The sequence below is a fragment of the Pungitius pungitius genome, chromosome 5 (genome assembly GCF_949316345.1).
Source record: "Pungitius pungitius chromosome 5, fPunPun2.1, whole genome shotgun sequence".
Lineage (NCBI taxonomy): Eukaryota > Metazoa > Chordata > Actinopteri > Perciformes > Gasterosteidae > Pungitius > Pungitius pungitius.
The window spans coordinates 16,987,034-17,004,349 of NC_084904.1; the positions used below are offsets into that span (position 1 = coordinate 16,987,034).

Below are 17,316 nucleotides of genomic sequence, written 5' to 3' on the forward strand. Positions count from 1 at the left end.
TTTTGCAATCAGGAGCTCAAGCTTTATGAGACCACTGTGATTTGTCTACAACGCAAGCCTTTCCCTGTTGCTTTTAACGTTCGGGATCACAGGATGTGAGGGTGAATGCTATGAATATCATAGACCTGCAAATAACATATCAACACAGAAACATGTTTGTGACATGGATAGCGACGCTGATGGTCACGTTGTTGGTTGGAATGATAATAATGCGATTATGAAGGGTGTGTATTTTGTTAACGTAACACAGTTGGCACAAACTATGTTGCATGTTTCCTTTCATCATCTTTGGGCTGTAGTATTTCACAGAAGCATGATTAGCGTAAGCGTGGAATCCACACCGCTGGAGGCTGCAAAGCAAACTTGAAGGAAGCCTGAAGCGAATTCATCAACGTCCCTGGCAGGAGGCACCTTTGTCAGACTCGCACTGCTTGGCTTGCAAGCCCCCCCCCCCCTGTCCACATTGTTTGTTTTTTTCTTTCTTGCAAACTCTTTTTCTATTTCAATTTTTGTTAGCTTCCTGTTGTTCACCGTACAATGAATAATGTTTGTGTGTAATGTTGAATTGCATCTGGTCAGATGCTTATACATCCATTGTATACATTATACATTTTGGATCTATGTTTCTCATCTGGTTTCAGTGTTATTTACTTTTCCTTTTCACCCAACAATCAGGCATCACGACACACGAGTCCCTGCTGACAGTCTTCCCTCAGTTTTCTTTGAGCAGATCTTCCCATCAGGTCTGTATTGGTGATCACACGTACATTCAAACATGAAAGAATTGAGTACACCTTGCTAAAAAATAATCGCTCAAGATGAGCTTTACAGGGGGGAATACAGAGAAGAGTGGAAAACTTTTGGAAGAAATAATAGCTTTATTCAAGAGCCTATTAAGGAGGACTTTTTACATTGATGAAGGATTTTTAACACTTCATCATGGTCACAAGTTAAACTTTATTGGAGTGGCAACTATACTATATGCAATGTCTTCTTATTGGAGAAACCCATGTCTTAATAGGTCATCATCATAATATCTGTATTCAATCGTAGGCCCAAGGTCCGTAGAGAAAGTAGAGTTCATACTTTTCATTTATACTCTTACGTAAAATACATGTGGGTCTTACGCCCACCATGACTAATTTGTTTAGTGTTAGATCGTTGAGTTTAATCAGAGATGTGTTGGTGATGTGACTGTTCGAGGGGCTGTGCTGACCCCTAGTGGTCACTATTGAGCTCTGACTTTACGCTGACTGGTAACGAAAATGCACACAACCCAACCGCACCGATTTAAACGGACCACTGCGCATCAAAAAAGTAGTTCTTAAATGTTTCTGATAACTTATTTCAGTAACCTTTCGAATTACTTCTTTATTTGATCATTTATGATTAAATTATATTATTAATGATAATAATATGATATTTAAACTAACGAGGTGTGTGATAAATTTTTTTTTTATCTTTACAAGCGTATTAATATATGATGTGAAGAGGCCTTGGTCAAATTGCTTGTCATCGTTGCACCTGTGGTAATACTTTCTTTCGTCGAATGGTGAGTGAAGATGAATATTCGTTTTAAGTGACTTAGAAAAAATGACGCGCTGATAGATGACCTTAGGAATTAAAGTTTACATACAAGAATATGGACTAACTCAACTTAATAGCCATCATGCCTGTAAACTAATAAGTTGTTGGTTGCTAGCTTGTCACAAATATTTGCATCCCAGTTAGTTTTTCTAACATAGGAGTGCTGTAGATTTAATGTGGAGCTTATCAACTTGAAAATGTACTTAATTGCATCGCTATGGTGGATTAAAAATGATTGAATATAGCGAAAAACCGTGTTAGCACGTGGCGGCTAGCCATAAATTAAGCTAACGCTAGCTGGTTGAGCTCAATGCTGCTCGGTACTTTTGATTGCGGGATGACACGTGCAACTTAAAATCTTCTATCGTTTATATAATATAACGTTGATACATTTATTTTGAGGGCAAACATTTGTTTAAGTCACATTATCTCTTAATAATGAATTTATTTATTCATTGATGTTGGCAATTGAGGTGGGTTTTTTTCTTTCATAGTTTACCAGGTATGATCGTTAGGTTAGTTAACATTACAATATTTCTATGGCATTTACTTAAATGCTCCCTATATTTGTGAGTAATGTTGCTTTTTAATCATTGCAGTTTTGAGACTTAACCAAAATGACTGGACGGGCGCGAGCTCGATCAAGAGGCCGAGCACGCGGTCAAGAGACTGCGGTCCCGGGAGCGGTAAGACCCGTGTCATGTGATCTGTCATCTTTACGTCACTTATACGCAGTCATGGTATGGTAATCACACCGAATATACAAAAATACATGCACAGGCGCGATGACGCTGGAGGAATGCGAATCTTCGTTGACTTCCCGCCGAAGTTGCCAAATCGCAGCAAAGTTTTAAATATTACCGCCGGCGCGATAGCCTATCAGCGCCGAGATGCTACACCGGTATCGCGAACTGTACGATACATCCTCGTATAACTAACGTTATGTTTCCATTTACCTGCTATATTGCGATCGGTCTGGGAAAGACCTCGAACTTATCAACCTGCATGCAACGAATGTGCCTTTTACAACATCCCATCACTACACTGAATATAGTACAATACAGTGTAGGGTAATTGTATTAACGACACTGATACTTAATATTAAGTAATATTTATACAGTTTCTCTAGAAGTCAAGGAAATGAGATGTCTGCGTCTACGGATGCTATTTGGTTCAAAAACACGACTGAACGCCCGACGTTACTAGGACTTCCACAACAAGTACAGAGTCGCTATGTTTCCAGGGTTGATGCGGAGGAAAAACAACGGCGGAAAGTTGAACTGTTTCAGGGTGATAAACCACGTTCCCTCTCCTTTGCATCGGGCGCAAACACACAAATGGACTACAAATGTACTCCAGAACGTTTGGTGTGAATGCGGCATAACAGTTAGCACCCGGTTGGTGTAGCCATTTATTAAAAGTCATGACTGAAAAAGGATTTAGGATCTTAGGGTAGTTTGTTATTATGCCAAAAGGGGTTGCAGAGCGACAACAAGGCAGACATCTTAACAATAATGATCATGAATATCAATACATGATGGTTAGGTTTGTGTTTGATTCGCTCTGACATCACGTACTGGTGGTTAACCAGCACCGAGCCGACATAACAGGTCATTAAACCGTCAATCATTAGTACTCAAATTGTGTCCATGATAGTACACAAATTGTGTCCATGATAGTACACGTGATAAAACCTATTTTCTTTCTCACTTCGAAGAGCCATGCTCGAGGAGAGCCCGAACCACCCGCTCCCCCACCTGCAGAGGGAGAGCTTGTTGGTAGAGGGAGACAGAAAAGTGCTCCAGTACCCTTTTCTGCAGACGGTACAGTTAAAGTCATGATATATTTGTTTTTATCTTAAGAGATCTGGCTGTAAAGGCAATTACAAATGTGGATTGAACTATAAGGGGAAATACTGAACATGTTTTGAGAAATTGTCAGTATGCACAACTGCTATCCATTGAATACCCTGACCCCTTGGGTACACCTCCTGATACCAAGAGAAAAGTGAACCCTGGCATGTAATGCAGGGAGTATGCAGGCTATTCTTAGACAAAAAAAAATCTTAATTCTAAGTTAATGTTTTGTGTCCGAATCTACTCTCAATTTGTGATTGACTCTGTTTATCAGCTGTTCTACAGATTTCAGCTGGATTTCAGCAGGTGAAGCTTGGCGAAAGAGGCGGACGGCGACGTGATTTCAACGATGTAGGGATCAACACAAGGCGTGCTATGGAGCATGTCAAGGATTCAAAGTTGGGTCCGTGATTTGATATAACGCTCACAAACGCAATCAGCAAAAATATAATTTTGGAAGGGATTATATATTACTTTTTAAAATAGTGTTTTTGCTTCCTCAGGAACATCCGGTTCTCCGATTCGGTTGACAGCCAACTTCTTTCGCATCTTGTCCCGTCCTGAGTGGGTGCTGTATCAGTACCACGTGGACTTCAATCCACCGATGGAGGCTCGTCGTCTGAGATCCGCCCTCCTCTACCACCACGAGGATGTTCTTGGCCCCGCACGGAGCTTTGATGGAGCTTTGCTTTTTTTACCAAAGAGATTGGCCCAAAAGGTTTTTTTTAATCCTCGGCACATGTAAAACTTAAAAGATCAAAAACTTTGCTAATCGCAAGTGATGTAGTTTCAACATTGGTCAAAGTGAGAGATAATCTTTCACAGTTGGTTGAATAATTTTCATAGATGCTTTTCTTTTTTCTGTAGACTTACTAAATGGACTAAATAAGGGGTTACTTGTGATTTAATTTGACTGTTCATTTGGATAGAATGTGTGATCTATTGATTTTAAAGTTTCTTTCTTGTACTTGTGTAACCTTGTGTTTAGGAGACAGTGCTCCACAGCGAAACAAGGAATGGAGAGAAAGTTCAGATAACTGTCACCATGACGAATGAACTCCCGCCCACATCCCCAGTGTGCATTCAGTTTTACAACATTCTGTTCAGAAGGTAATCTCTTCCTTGTTTTGGGGTCTTAAGCACCTATTTAAAGTATATGCCAATGCATTTTTTTTTAAATGAAATATCCTCTAAACTGGTTTTGCTTAATGTAAATAGTGTAAGAGATGGTGCATCTGATTACAAAAGCTTAGAGCTCAATAACATTCACCAGTTTTAATTCTTTGTAAACTTTCAAATCTTTGATAAATGCTGTTTTTTTTTTTCTCTCTTCAGGATCTTGGGGATTCTCGACATGCAGCAGATTGGACGCAACTACTACAACCCCAAGGATCCACTCGACATCCCAAAACACAGGTCTTCCATTTGTTTGACGTTATCCTCCATGAGTGTTTAAAATACCTTTTACCTCAAATATTAAACAAATTAATAGCAAAAGACACATGCACAAGGAGTGTGAGTCTGTGTTCTTAAAAATAATGTATTTGCTGAGGGCAGTTTAATGAACATAAGTCATTCATTCGTGTCAGATTTGGGATGAACAAAGTTAATCTGTCTCTCCTAGCCTGACCATCTGGCCGGGCTTCACCACCACCATTTTGAGGTACGAGACCTCCATCATGCTGTGCACTGACGTGAGCCACAAGGTGCTGCGTAGTGAGACAGTCCTCGACTTTATGGCCAACCTGAGGCAGAAGTGTGGAGGTGAACGCTTCCCTGAGATCTGTGCTAAGGAGCTCATTGGACTCATAGTCCTCACCAAGTAGGATCCATGTCCCTCACAAATGCTTTGGTTTTTTCACAAATGTGCATGGAGGGGGATGTTAATCTTATTTTGTCCTTTTGTAGGTACAACAATAAGACCTACAAGATTGATGATATTGCGTGGGATCACACTCCAAACAACACATTCACGAGGGGAGACAAGGACATTTCTTTCAAGAACTACTACAAGACGGTAGCTGTCATGCCCTCTAGACAAATTTCTTTTGTAACTGGTACAATAATTAAATTTATCGGTACATTCTCAGTACGAAGGACTGAATGAACTGCATGTAATCACAGTGGACAACTGTTGAGTATTAACCTTATTCATGACCACCTTCTATTCTGCACTCGCGTTTTCATGCTTTCTTTTTTTAAGCAATATAACCTGGACATCGTCGATGGCAACCAGGTGCTGCTGGTCAGCCATGTGAAGAAGTTGGGTCCCGCTGGAGTTGCGCCTCCTGGCCCCGCCATGCTGATCCCAGAGCTGTGCTACCTAACAGGTCACAATCTTCCTCCCCAGTCTGTGTCAAACTCCAAATTCACCTATAGCGGTGGTATCTAATGTATATTTATGAAGGGCTAGCTCTCCACAGCACAATGTCCATTTGTGGGTATTGATGATGGTAGTTCCCCTGTTTGGATTCCATCTGTGGTAAAACTCTTATCTCATCAGTGATGTTGATCAAAACTTGAAGTGAGAATGTGTTTGACAGGCTTGACTGACAAGATGCGAACGGACTTCAACATCATGCGGGACTTGAGCGCCCACACTAGATTGGATCCAATGGCGAGGGAGGGGCGCCTCAACAGATTTGTCAGTACTATTCAGGGGTAGGTGATCATCTGGGGGGTTTTGTCGTTGAATATTTCCCCAAGTGTTCTAGTTTCATTTTGCTCTGGACATTACCTGCCTGCTTAGATATTATAATTTTAATATGTATAATACCTGCTTCCCGTTGAAGTGTTCTTCATCCTAGCAGCGTGTGTGTAATTTGTCTACTTGTGTGCATGAAATTGTAATGTAAACTTAACACTAAAACTAAACATTATTTCATAGGAATCCTGACGCACAAGCAGAGATGGATAAATGGGGACTCTCCTTTGATAAGCAACTCATAAATCTGAAAGGCAGAGTCCTTCCACCAGAGAGGCTTTTCCAGGGATCAAGATCGGTATAATATGCTTAGTTACATAAAATCTTCTGACTTGGTTAAAAGTAATCATGTGTGTATAAATGATCTTGAGTGAGAGTTTACATCCCAGTTTTTGTCATCCAGTACGACTACAGGCCCACCGATGCTGACTGGTCCAGAGAGATGCGTGGCTTGCCTCTGATCAGCTCTCCTCCGCTGGAGAACTGGCTGTTGTTGACCACCCGTCGCACCAGCACTGAAGCCCAGTCCCTCCTGCAGACCCTCGGCAAGGTCTCCGGTCCACTCAACATCCGGATGCAGAGACCCGTCATGTGAGTTCCGGCATAAGAACAATGAGAGATAAATTAGAGTGTGGGTCACACAGAACAAAAAAATAATCTCAGATTCCCCTTGATAGAAATGAGTACTTATAAAAAGTTTCAGGCGTTTTCTTTCAGGTTTTATAAGTTATAATCATTGTGTTTGGAGCATGTTTAAACTGGCTTTCCAGCGGTGTATGGCATTACAATGTTGGTTCATGATGAGTGCCTGTTTTTGATATGTGGTAGACATAAACCGTATAATGGCAGCGTCTGGATTCCTTTTGCCGGTTCGTAATAGGGTTGAAATTGTTTTATGATTCAGTTCATTGGTTTTTTTTTAACATGCATTATAACCATTTGTATGAGGAAGGATTTATTGCTTGGTATCTGAAATCTAGAAAGTGAGTGTAAAACCTACGTTTTACCCTGGTACTTGCAAAATAAAAAAGCTTAAATGTTAGTATTAACCATTAATTTATTGTTGCCTATTTTATTTTTATTTAGGATTGAGTACGAGGATCATCAAGAATCTCTACTCAGAGCCCTGCAGAACAATGTTGGACCCCAAACACAGATGGTTAGTGACTAAACGTATAACCCATTAACATATTATTTTGTCTGTGCTTTGACGTTTCTTGTTAACCATACTATGAGTGGTGTAAACCCCCCCTCCTCCCTCCCTCCCTCCCTCCCATTTGTTTCTGTGTCAGGTGGTGGTGGTCCTCCCCAGCAACAGGAAGGACAAGTATGACAGTGTCAAGAAGTTCCTTTGTGTGGACTGCCCCACTCCCAGCCAGTGTGTGGTTTCCCGTACCCTCAGCAAACCGTCCGCACTCATGACTGTGGCAACCAAGATTGCTCTTCAGATGGCCTGCAAGATGGGAGGAGAGCTCTGGAGTGTGGAAATCCCTGTAAGTAATGTGTACACTAATTAATTTGTATGTTGAAGAAGTTTGCTGTTTTTGGGATAACAAGAGCAGTAGTTCTCAACATGATGGTTTTTGTTCATGACCAGTTAGAGAATGGAAGAGTTATTGCTTGTTATTTTATAACGTCAGGGCTCAGACGTTACTAATCTGCACTGATAACCCGTCTTATCTTTTGTGCAGCTCAAACAGCTGATGATTGTGGGCATTGACTGCTACCATGACACCATTGCTGGGAAGAGGTCTATTGGAGCTCTGGTTGCCAGCCTCAATCAGGGCATGACCAGGTTAGTTTCTTTCCTTACTGCACCTTGGTCTACAGCCTGGGTCTGTTTTGCCTGCATTTAAACTTGTGTTGGGTTGGTTACCTCACAGTCTTGGATCTAGTGCCATTGTACAAGGATTAGGTTGTGTGACATTTTTGACGTCTTCTTCCAGGTGGTTCTCAAAGTGTGTGTTGCAGCACAGAGGCCAGGAAATAATGGATGGACTGAAGATGGCTTTATGTGGCAAGATACTTTCCCCTCAATTAATTTACTTAATATACACACAAAATTGAGAACGTCAGCATAATTGTCTAAAATATATTGTCTTTTTCCAGCTGCACTGAAGGACTACCTGAAGTTCAACAACTCCCTGCCTTCACGCATCATAGTGTACAGAGATGGTGTGGGAGACGGCCAGCTGCACAGCGTGGTCAACTACGAGGTTGCACAGATCATCGAATCCATCAAGTCCATGGGGCACGACTACATGTGAGGTTTCAAATAATAATGACATTAAGGACGGCAGGTGCTGAATTGCAAGTTATGCCTCAACTTTGGTTTAAATGTGGACTTTTTTTCACATTGGTTAACTGCGTAGAGTTCACACACTGAATTGCCTTTTTTTTTCTCTTTTGTTCTTTTTCCCCACGCTTCCCAATCTAATTGTCACAGGCCCAAGCTGAGTGTGGTTGTGGTGAAGAAGCGCATTAACAGTAGGTTTTTTGCCCAAATGTCTGGGAAGGTGTCCAACCCTCCCCCGGGCACCGTTGTGGACTCAGAGGTCACCCGTCCAGAGTGGTATGTGTGTTTTCTTTTATCTAGCTGTTAGACTGTTTTATTAGTGGCTTTCTGTCATAACCTCCTTTTTTTTTTAAAATGATTTGCCAGGTACGACTTCTACATAGTGAGCCAGGCTGTGCGCTGTGGAAGTGTCTCCCCAACCCACTACAACGTTGTGTACGACACTAGTGGGCTGAAGCCTGATCACATGCAGCGGCTGACCTACAAGCTGTGCCACATGTACTACAACTGGCAGGTAGGCGGTCTTGCAAATTGGTCTGGAAGGCTGCACTCAGATTCTACAATGTTCACTTTAATTGCATTTAAACTCAGTTCAGGTGTAAGCATTTTCTGTAATTAGGATCACGCTGTTATTGAATTTCGGAGGTTTAAGAATAACTTGTCACACCATTTAGCCCAATAAAGCATGTACAAAAGTTTATTTTAATGTTTTATTCACAAAGCTTTGGTTATTTTTTTCTCTGCTTTAGGGGATCGTCAGAGTGCCCGCTCCCTGCCAGTATGCCCACAAGCTGGCTTTTCTTGTGGGTCAAAGCATCCACAGAGAGCCCCATGTGAAGCTGGATGACCTCCTCTTTTACCTATAAGGATGGAGCTTTTTTGGGGGGGGGGGCCTGTTCAGCATGCCCTTGTTGCCATGTTAAAACCTTATGTTGTGTTGCACTAGCCAAAGCTGAGTTGTTGTTTATTTTTTATTTTTTTTAAACAAAATGTTATAGCCTTGTGTATGGAGTTATGCAATTTGGGAGGTTGGTGTGTTTTTTTGTTAACAATTGCAAGGCCCCTGGCAAGTTGTAGGTTCTTGTTAATGTGGGGCGTAAAAGCAGGCTCAAGTGTCACATTTAGTTACTAACTGGGTCAACATCTGGGTATTATTTATGTTGCAGTCATTTAAGCATCTGTGTTGTCATTTGACCTTAAATCACAAATGCAAACATTAAAAAATATCAAATTTATTTAGTTTCTTTTTTTTAGAAAAGATTGCACATGCACACTCACATAATTTGTATCCATCAATATAGGCTGATAATTCTTATCATAAAGCTAGCACACAATTGCAGACTTTTAAACAAATGGTATTTCAAGACACCATGGGGAAAGCTTGCACTGTTTGATTATAAAGTTGAATGTACAAAAAAGGCAGTTTTTAAAATCAAGTATAAACATTTTAAACAATTTTACAAATGGACAAAGTACAAAAAGAGCAACAGTCACTCAAAATAAATGGAAGCAATGTCTGGTGACATGGTCTGTAAATAGGAAAAGGTGTACTGTAGGTTATCATGGCTGTTGAGCAGAGAATTGTACAGAATGTCTTGCATACATTCTTTTTTTTTGGCAGTTTCAGTTCAACTCGTTTATAAAAAAAAAAATAGGCTAGATTTTCAAATACATGAGGATGGAATGGAAAACAAAGTTGTGCGGGGAAACAAAGGTGGGCTGGTTCATTACACACATGAAGATGGGCTTCCTCACAATCCTTCTGGGCAGCTTTGAAAATACGTCTGCTTTAAATGTATCATACATTCACTAGTCTACAACAAGGTGTAGATGGATATATTTACTCTTATACAGTACTTGTAATCTGCACCAACCAAACTCGGACACACTGAAGACTTCAATGACAGATTGGCTCAAATAAACGTTGTTCAGGTGGAGTAGATTTGGGGTGGGGAGGGTTGAGGGGCTGCGTAGAGGTAGCCGTGTGTCACCATCAACTGACGGAAAAAGTCAAACCTTCAATCTTTGTGTTGTGCATCACATGCGGTACAACAATAAGTCTTAATTCGCTAATGCTATCAAACACTTAACTATTTGTTACTTAGTGTGTCTGTGGTCTTGGTTGAGGAGTCGTGGTTCTAAATCTGGAATAACAACTACAAACACTGGTATGTGAAAAATATTGCCCTATTTCCATCACCGGTGTCCTATGATTGGAGAATTAAGAATATTAAGAAAAGGACGTGTGGCCAGTCACACGATACCCTGCACGCCACGGGTCAGGATTTACACCCGCTAACAGATTATTATTATTTTTTTAATCAAGTGCCAAGTCTGAGGCACGGGACTGCATGCACTACTGGGCAGAGTACAAACCGTTGTGCGATTATAAGGCAAATACATGGAGGTTGGGTCTACTAGGCCTTTCCATTCAACCTGATTTTTATGCAGAGACCCTGTAGTAGATACAGTATGTGCTTGTATTAACTGACACGTGTGTTGTTGGGGGGGGGGGGGGGCGGGATTGCCTCTATCCTTGATGTTGAGATGTTGGGCACAGCCAGTCAGCAACAACCTCGGGGAGCCCGACCAGTCCCGTCTTTTTCTTGGGATTTGAAACGGGGAGGTTCACGTGATCGCTCGGCGTCTGAGTGACATTCTGGTTCCTGGATACAGAGACGCTGCTCAGACCCGCAATGTGCAACCCGGGGGGGGGGGGCCGTTACACGTCACCGTGGGCGAAACGAAGGGTTTCCTGTCGCCGGTCACAGTAAAACATCAGTCAAGAGACTCGGAGGGAAGATACTCAACAAACATCACATCGAAATATGGAATGTTATTAAAAATATGGAGTTGATACTTTTAACAAAAATACAATTATTTTTAGCATACATCAGATGTACAAGAATAAAGTGTTTGAAAAATGCCACCTATGCACTGTGATAGGTATATCTTTTTTTTTTTTTAAACCACTAGAAGGAATTGAATGACACCCCGAGTATGTCAAACAAAAGTTATTTTACAGCGCCGAGTCTTTGCAAGAGCGTCTTCCCTTTGGAGAGTAGTCCCTTTTCCGTTTTGGAGGAGTACATGTCCGGTGGGGCCCTGATGGGACTGCCGGGCCCCACGGGGGCGGGGCCGGAGCCAGGGATGTGTGGACGCACTGTGGGAGAGCCTGCTCTTCTGGGCGGCCCCGATTTTTCCGATGGAACCTAATGGGAGACCCGTAGGGGACAGTTGAAGGTGTTAAAAAGCCAGCGGTCTCTCACACCTCAGTCACTCCTCCTCCTTCCTCCTCTTAAGTCCTTTCTGTCTCAAGAAGGGGACGCCGTAGCTCTGAAGTCTACCTCCCTGGATGTTGTCCTGTGCACTCGGGTACACAGATATACTCACTGCCTTTCCTCCCACACCCCCCCCCCCCCCCCCCCCCCCCCCCGCCCCCTCTCTCTCTCTCTCTCTGACAGGTAGAAACATCGTTTTTTTTGTTTTGCTGCTACGGTTAAGCTGCTACAACACAGAGTTTTAAGCGTGACATCGACTAACTTCCTCATGGATGTAATGTGACAACGTTTCCCCGGCAATGAAGAACAAGGGTCAGGGTAGCTGCTTTCACAGAAACAAGATACATTTGCAGTTTGGGACAAGTGGGACATATTTATACCACATTCACTTTCCTTCCCCTTAAATATGTGTATGTATCTATATCTGTATATGTATTTACAGATGTAGATATTTACTGATTCAACTGGGTTACAAAAAAAACTACTATTCACTTGTCCTTTTCTGTAATCATGAGCTAAAAGGCTCTTTTAAATTGCACTTTGGGGAAGACAGGAGGTCTATTTTTATACAAACATACATCAGTTTTAAAAACCAGAAGATGTACCATAACAAAATCATTCTGCTTCATTTAGTGTTTTATTATAGTTTAAAGTGAGACTGTAACATTTATGAAAATGCTGCAGCATTACTTGGTCTATGGACCAGTAGCTCATGATGGTTAATGGCAGCAAACTTAAATAACGCTGTAAACAAGACGTTACTTGACTTTATCACAAAGTCACAATAAAACGGTTTCGCTAAAGGACGTTGGTGGAATTCTGTCATTTATAGCCGCTGTTCAGCAGAAGTTTCACAGTCTCACTTTAAATGAATAACTATTAGTTGGCAATGTAATTGATAGCGGCTAACCATTTTGATTAAAAAAAATGGAATATTCTTCACGCTTTTCTTTGGGTTCTTGCATAGAATTGGTCTGGTTTTGTGGCATGTCACACTGCACTGACGTAGTCTAAATGTCATTACCGTTCTTTTTTAACTCAACTCAGCGTAATTGTACAACAATGGCCTTTTAGCTTACCATGAGTTACAGCAGGAGACTTATTGCGGGAGACGGACATTGTCATGTACAACACTCAGAGAAACAACTGAAGATACCATACTTCTTGTCTAATGCATTGGCCGGGTTTACAAACTAACAACATCATTGGTGAAACAAAAGGAGGAATCCCAAAACGACCTCACGCCACAGCAGCACTAAAGGAAGGTCATATAAAGTATACATGTTGCATACCGGAAGCTAAGGGTTACCCATGTCATCTGCATTAGACGAGGGGGGGGCGTAATCTTGGTATCCTCAGTTGCTCACTTACGTGACGGAAACAGAGCCTCTAAGGTGTGAAATGAACACTCTTCTTCTGTTTTGCCAAGCGGGTGAGGAAAAGAAATAAAAAAAATATATATATGGTGATGGCATTTCAATAGTTTGCACTGTGACAAATTAGAGCACACGGAAATAAACATCTGATGACACCTATTTATATTTTGACAATTGCATTATTTGTTAAACACAAAGTATCATATATTAACATTTAATAAATGATTACTTCTGAAATTATTCTCTGATGGCAACATAGGCTCAGTCACCTTTTGCGTGCTACTTTACAAGAAAGCAATATACAAAACAAGGCGTTCAGGAGCAGATACAAAAAGGTGTACTACACCAGACTTTTAATATAAAATGTTCAAGAATTCATGCATCTGGACTATAGAACATGCTGAGCTACAGACTACATGGTTCATCTTTGAGTACGACAAAACTATTTACTCTATTTGAAATGATTTGAGATCAAACACAGAATATATTCATAAAGCATTTGTCAGAATGCTAAGTATGCATGTGCAAAAAGTGTTAACTGCCGTTTGTCAAGACATTACAGAATAAGTAAAAAGTCCCAGGGGAACTATAATTGCGAATGCTTTATGAATACTATGAATCCGTGTATTATACAAGGCAGAACTTCCCCTCCCTTTTTTACAGCAATACACATGAAAAATAAAAGTACCTCTGTCAAGTATTAGTCTTAAATTTTTATTTTTTTCATATATCCCAGACATCTATTTATTTACAGTGTAATGCTCCAAAGTCAGAAATCCCATCGCACTTTAATGAGACAACACACACACACACACACGCACGCACACGCACAGACAAGGTACTAAAGGAGATAGAAGGAACTGAAAAGACTAAATGGATGAGAGAGGGCTAGTACTGCGAAGGAGCATGTACCCTTTTGGTCTTTATCCGTGCAGGAGTGTCCTGGGGGTATCGAGATGGTGAGTCAGTGAGAAAAACCTCTACATCATCAGGCACTTCTTCTAGAAAGTTGGAAGGAACAAGTCCCTTGTGTCCATTGAGCTCGCCCTGAGGAGTAAACAAGACGGTGAGACCTCTGCTGCATTTAACTTTAAATGTTTCGCTGCGGTTGAACAGCGTCAGCTGCACGCAGGTTTAAAATGAGAAGATGCGATGGAGTTGAGCGATTGGAGGAACTGCTGACGCAAAAGCAGTGGCAGTAAGTAAGTGAGAGATTTGACGAATAGCTTTAGCCTTGTCATTGCAAAAGCAACTACAATTGCCAAAGTCATCTGATTCGGTTATTGCTTTGTACGTCTTGTATATGCCAGATATAGCAGTTGCTCATCTTTTGTACTGATAATTCAATTTCAATTTCATGCATACTCAGGTCCTCCAAATGCATTCAATAGTGAATCCCTCCACTTCATGTTAGTTATGTAAAGTTTTGTAAAACTGGAGCTTATGCAGCATACATTTAGGGGGAGTTGTACATTATATAGTCAGGAGGATGAGAAGGTTGGGGGGAGGAGTGGGGGAGGTGGGTGTAGATGCTCAACAGACAAAAGGAAATAGAAACGTTTAACACTTACATAATAAAAACCATCTTCATCTATTTCACCAAAAACTGTGATGACATCACCGGCACAGAAAGTCAGTTCAGCCTGTCGAAAAAGAAAGATCCTTGAAAAACGGTAAAAGTGTGCAGAGGACTTTTCAGAAAACATCAAATGTGCCGGGATTTGATGAGTTTGAAATGATGCGCTTCCTTCTCCAAATCAATGGGATGCATCTCAAACACAAGTGTCAATTCAGTCTCGTCAGGCGGACTGTTGCAACTGTAAATGCATCAAAATGTTGGATCTTAGAAGACGCGATTGCAACACACTGGTCAGATCTGCCCTACAGGATTTTTTTTCCGAGAACACACAAACCAAACATTGTACAGTAAGCAGGACACAGAAGACCAAACCGAGGAGGGGAGATGCTGGCTCAGGCAGTGCATGAGGCGCTACATTCATGACCGCCTGGGGACAGAAGCCCACCATCCGAAGCCCACCTCCTCGTTTGCACTCCAACCAACGGGGGGGGGGGGGGGGAGGAAACACACACAGAGCAGACATTACCGTACCCTCCTCGCCCTCACTCACCTCCTCGTTCAGCCTGTTGCCCTCATACTGTGTCGGTGGCAGAAAGGTGAGAAACAAGTGAACGGGGGAGGTGTTGGGGGAGGAGAGGAAAAACAAAAAAACAGCACGGGAGAGAAGTTCAGTCCTAGCTTACACAGTGCTAACTTTAACTCTTCATTCAGCCTCCCCTTTTGTAACGAAAGGCCCTTTTCACAGCAGCCGTTTTGCCACTTCACGGCAAGGTCCAACTGAGCCGATTAATTATGGTCCGATTCGGCGTTGTGTCACAGACATTGCAGGGAGTCGACATGCACAAACTGAATAAAACCTCATATTTAACGGTATTAGCGCTGCCTGTGTTTACCCTGCAGTCACATGTCAAAGTAACGCTTGTGAAAAGGGCCTAATTCCCTAAATAAGGAACAGTTTGACATCTTCCTGTTGATAGCATTGGCTTGAAGCTAGGAGATGGTTAGCTTAGCTTGACATAAAAACTGACGACGGACGGGGAGGGGGAAAGAGCTCGCTGAAGGTTACCAATTCTGTCTATCAGGCCCTCTAAAATTCACCAATCAACCGCTTAGTCAGCCAGCTAGCACATGTCTTAAAGCTGGTGGTCTTAAACCATCTTTGGCTTTTGTCCAGAATGAACGCAAACGTAAAACGTGTAATTTAGTCTGCTTTAGACATGCTGGTAGGCTGGTATGTTAAACTTTTTACAGAGCCTGACTGAGTCCCCCTGCTCCAGTGTTTGTGCTAAGCTAAGCTAACCGAGCTCTACGTTAAACCTGATAGACACAAGACTGATATCGATATTCTAAGCAACATAGTGAAAAAGCCTATTTCCAAAATTGTCAAACTATTCAATTAAATTCTGAATTTTCAAAACAAAACATTAAATATCAAACATTTAAAAATAAATTACACAGTTTTATGCATTTTTAACATGGCGTTGGCGATAGGATGAACATGACAAAGTGAGCAGCCAGAGCCACAGGAGGACAGTACCTCTACATCAACGTTAGGGGAGCTCTCTCGGGGGTCATAGTCGTACAGAGCCACCATTCTCCGTGTGGACATCGGATGTTGCCGCCCGCTTCGCCTGTTCCTCTCTACGGAGGGAAACAATTGTAAGAGTCAGATAAAAGATGAGTCATTGGGAATGATACAAAAAATTGTTTTGATCGGTGTGATGACCTGTGAAGATACACAAAAGCCTCCAGAGTCCAACAAACTTTCCAATCTGATTATCAGACTTGCAAAGCATAGTATTCACAGGAAAGCTTTGTGGCGGCAGGTGTAGTGCAAATGAGCTAAAGGCCGTTGACGGTGAAAGGTGAAAAAAGCAGTAAAGATGAAGCAGAAAAGTATCTCATTCACAGACCTCTCTTGGATTTTCTGGACCTGCGATTTATTGAGCGTCCATCTTTGAAACGATCACAGTTCACTTTACAGGACAGCAGAAGACAGAAGGGGGTTGTAGAAAAGGGAAACGCACAAGTTTAAGAGAATAGCATTACGTTGAGTTATATAGCCATCAGAGGGTGTAAAGCTTAAGTAACGGTCGCGATGGAAAACCAAGTCTCACCTAACTTCTCCACAGGAGTGTTGAGTGGCAGGAAGCCCTGTTTGAGGAGCTGGCCCATCATTTCGTCATCCTCTGTTTGGATCTCAGACACCATGTTACAGGGGATGAGACCCACTCGGTCTCGGACCTCTGCCCTGTAGAAGCCATCTGTGTCTTTGTGCCCAAAGACCTGTAAAAACAACAAAGTGTTGTCAGAAACAGTCTGATACCATACACCCTGCAACCAGTGGTTGGCACAGATTGATACTTGAATTTGATTCTTAGGTGTTTAAAGTAGTGCTGGCAAATGATTCAAATATCTAATCACGATTAATCGCATTTATGTCATAGTTAATGCAAAATTAATCAACATTTTTATCTATTCTATAAGTGGATTGGCTTGCCAAACAGTGCGGTACAAAATAAAATGATAAAGTGCATATTTCAGCTAAACAAGGACTCAGCCTATAGTGCAGTTAAACCATGGCTTAATATTTTCTTTGTTTTCAAGTTATGTCAGAAACAATGAACCGTAACAGTT

At 41.7% G+C, this 17,316-nt stretch overlaps 2 protein-coding genes across 10 annotated transcripts in view; one reads left to right on the forward strand and one right to left on the reverse strand.

Annotated features, from left to right (window-relative positions):
* Positions 1 to 1,443: 1,443 nt before the first annotated feature.
* On the forward strand, positions 1,444 to 9,678 carry piwil1 (piwi-like RNA-mediated gene silencing 1). The gene is made up of 21 exons (XM_037481821.2): positions 1,444 to 1,552; positions 2,187 to 2,273; positions 3,305 to 3,410; positions 3,718 to 3,846; positions 3,947 to 4,161; positions 4,432 to 4,553; positions 4,779 to 4,859; positions 5,068 to 5,265; positions 5,352 to 5,460; positions 5,647 to 5,773; positions 5,987 to 6,104; positions 6,331 to 6,445; positions 6,551 to 6,738; positions 7,234 to 7,306; positions 7,440 to 7,640; positions 7,839 to 7,942; positions 8,094 to 8,164; positions 8,257 to 8,410; positions 8,594 to 8,719; positions 8,810 to 8,957; positions 9,193 to 9,678. The coding sequence occupies exons 2-21, from the start codon at positions 2,205 to 2,207 to the stop codon at positions 9,307 to 9,309; spliced, it is 2,571 nt and encodes an 856-aa protein (XP_037337718.1). The 5' UTR covers positions 1,444 to 1,552; positions 2,187 to 2,204; the 3' UTR covers positions 9,310 to 9,678.
* A 1,473-nt stretch (positions 9,679 to 11,151) lies between these two features.
* The window catches only part of rimbp2b (RIMS binding protein 2b), a 64,954-nt gene continuing 58,789 nt past the window's right edge, over positions 11,152 to 17,316 (reverse strand). For 8 of the 9 annotated variants that reach the window (XM_037481812.2, XM_037481819.2, XM_037481820.2 and 5 more), the window contains 7 exons: positions 16,797 to 16,965; positions 16,593 to 16,655; positions 16,217 to 16,320; positions 15,230 to 15,256; positions 14,672 to 14,743; positions 14,013 to 14,147; positions 11,152 to 11,655 (listed from right to left, as the gene is read on the reverse strand). In XM_037481812.2, coding sequence (XP_037337709.2) covers positions 11,458 to 11,655; positions 14,013 to 14,147; positions 14,672 to 14,743; positions 15,230 to 15,256; positions 16,217 to 16,320; positions 16,593 to 16,655; positions 16,797 to 16,965 — 768 coding nt within the window. In that variant the 3' untranslated portion in view covers positions 11,152 to 11,457. Of the gene's footprint in view, positions 11,656 to 13,095; positions 13,141 to 14,012; positions 14,148 to 14,671; positions 14,744 to 15,229; positions 15,257 to 16,216; positions 16,321 to 16,592; positions 16,656 to 16,796; positions 16,966 to 17,316 lie in introns of all 9 variants that reach the window. The other variant, XM_037481813.2, reaches the window with a different exon arrangement.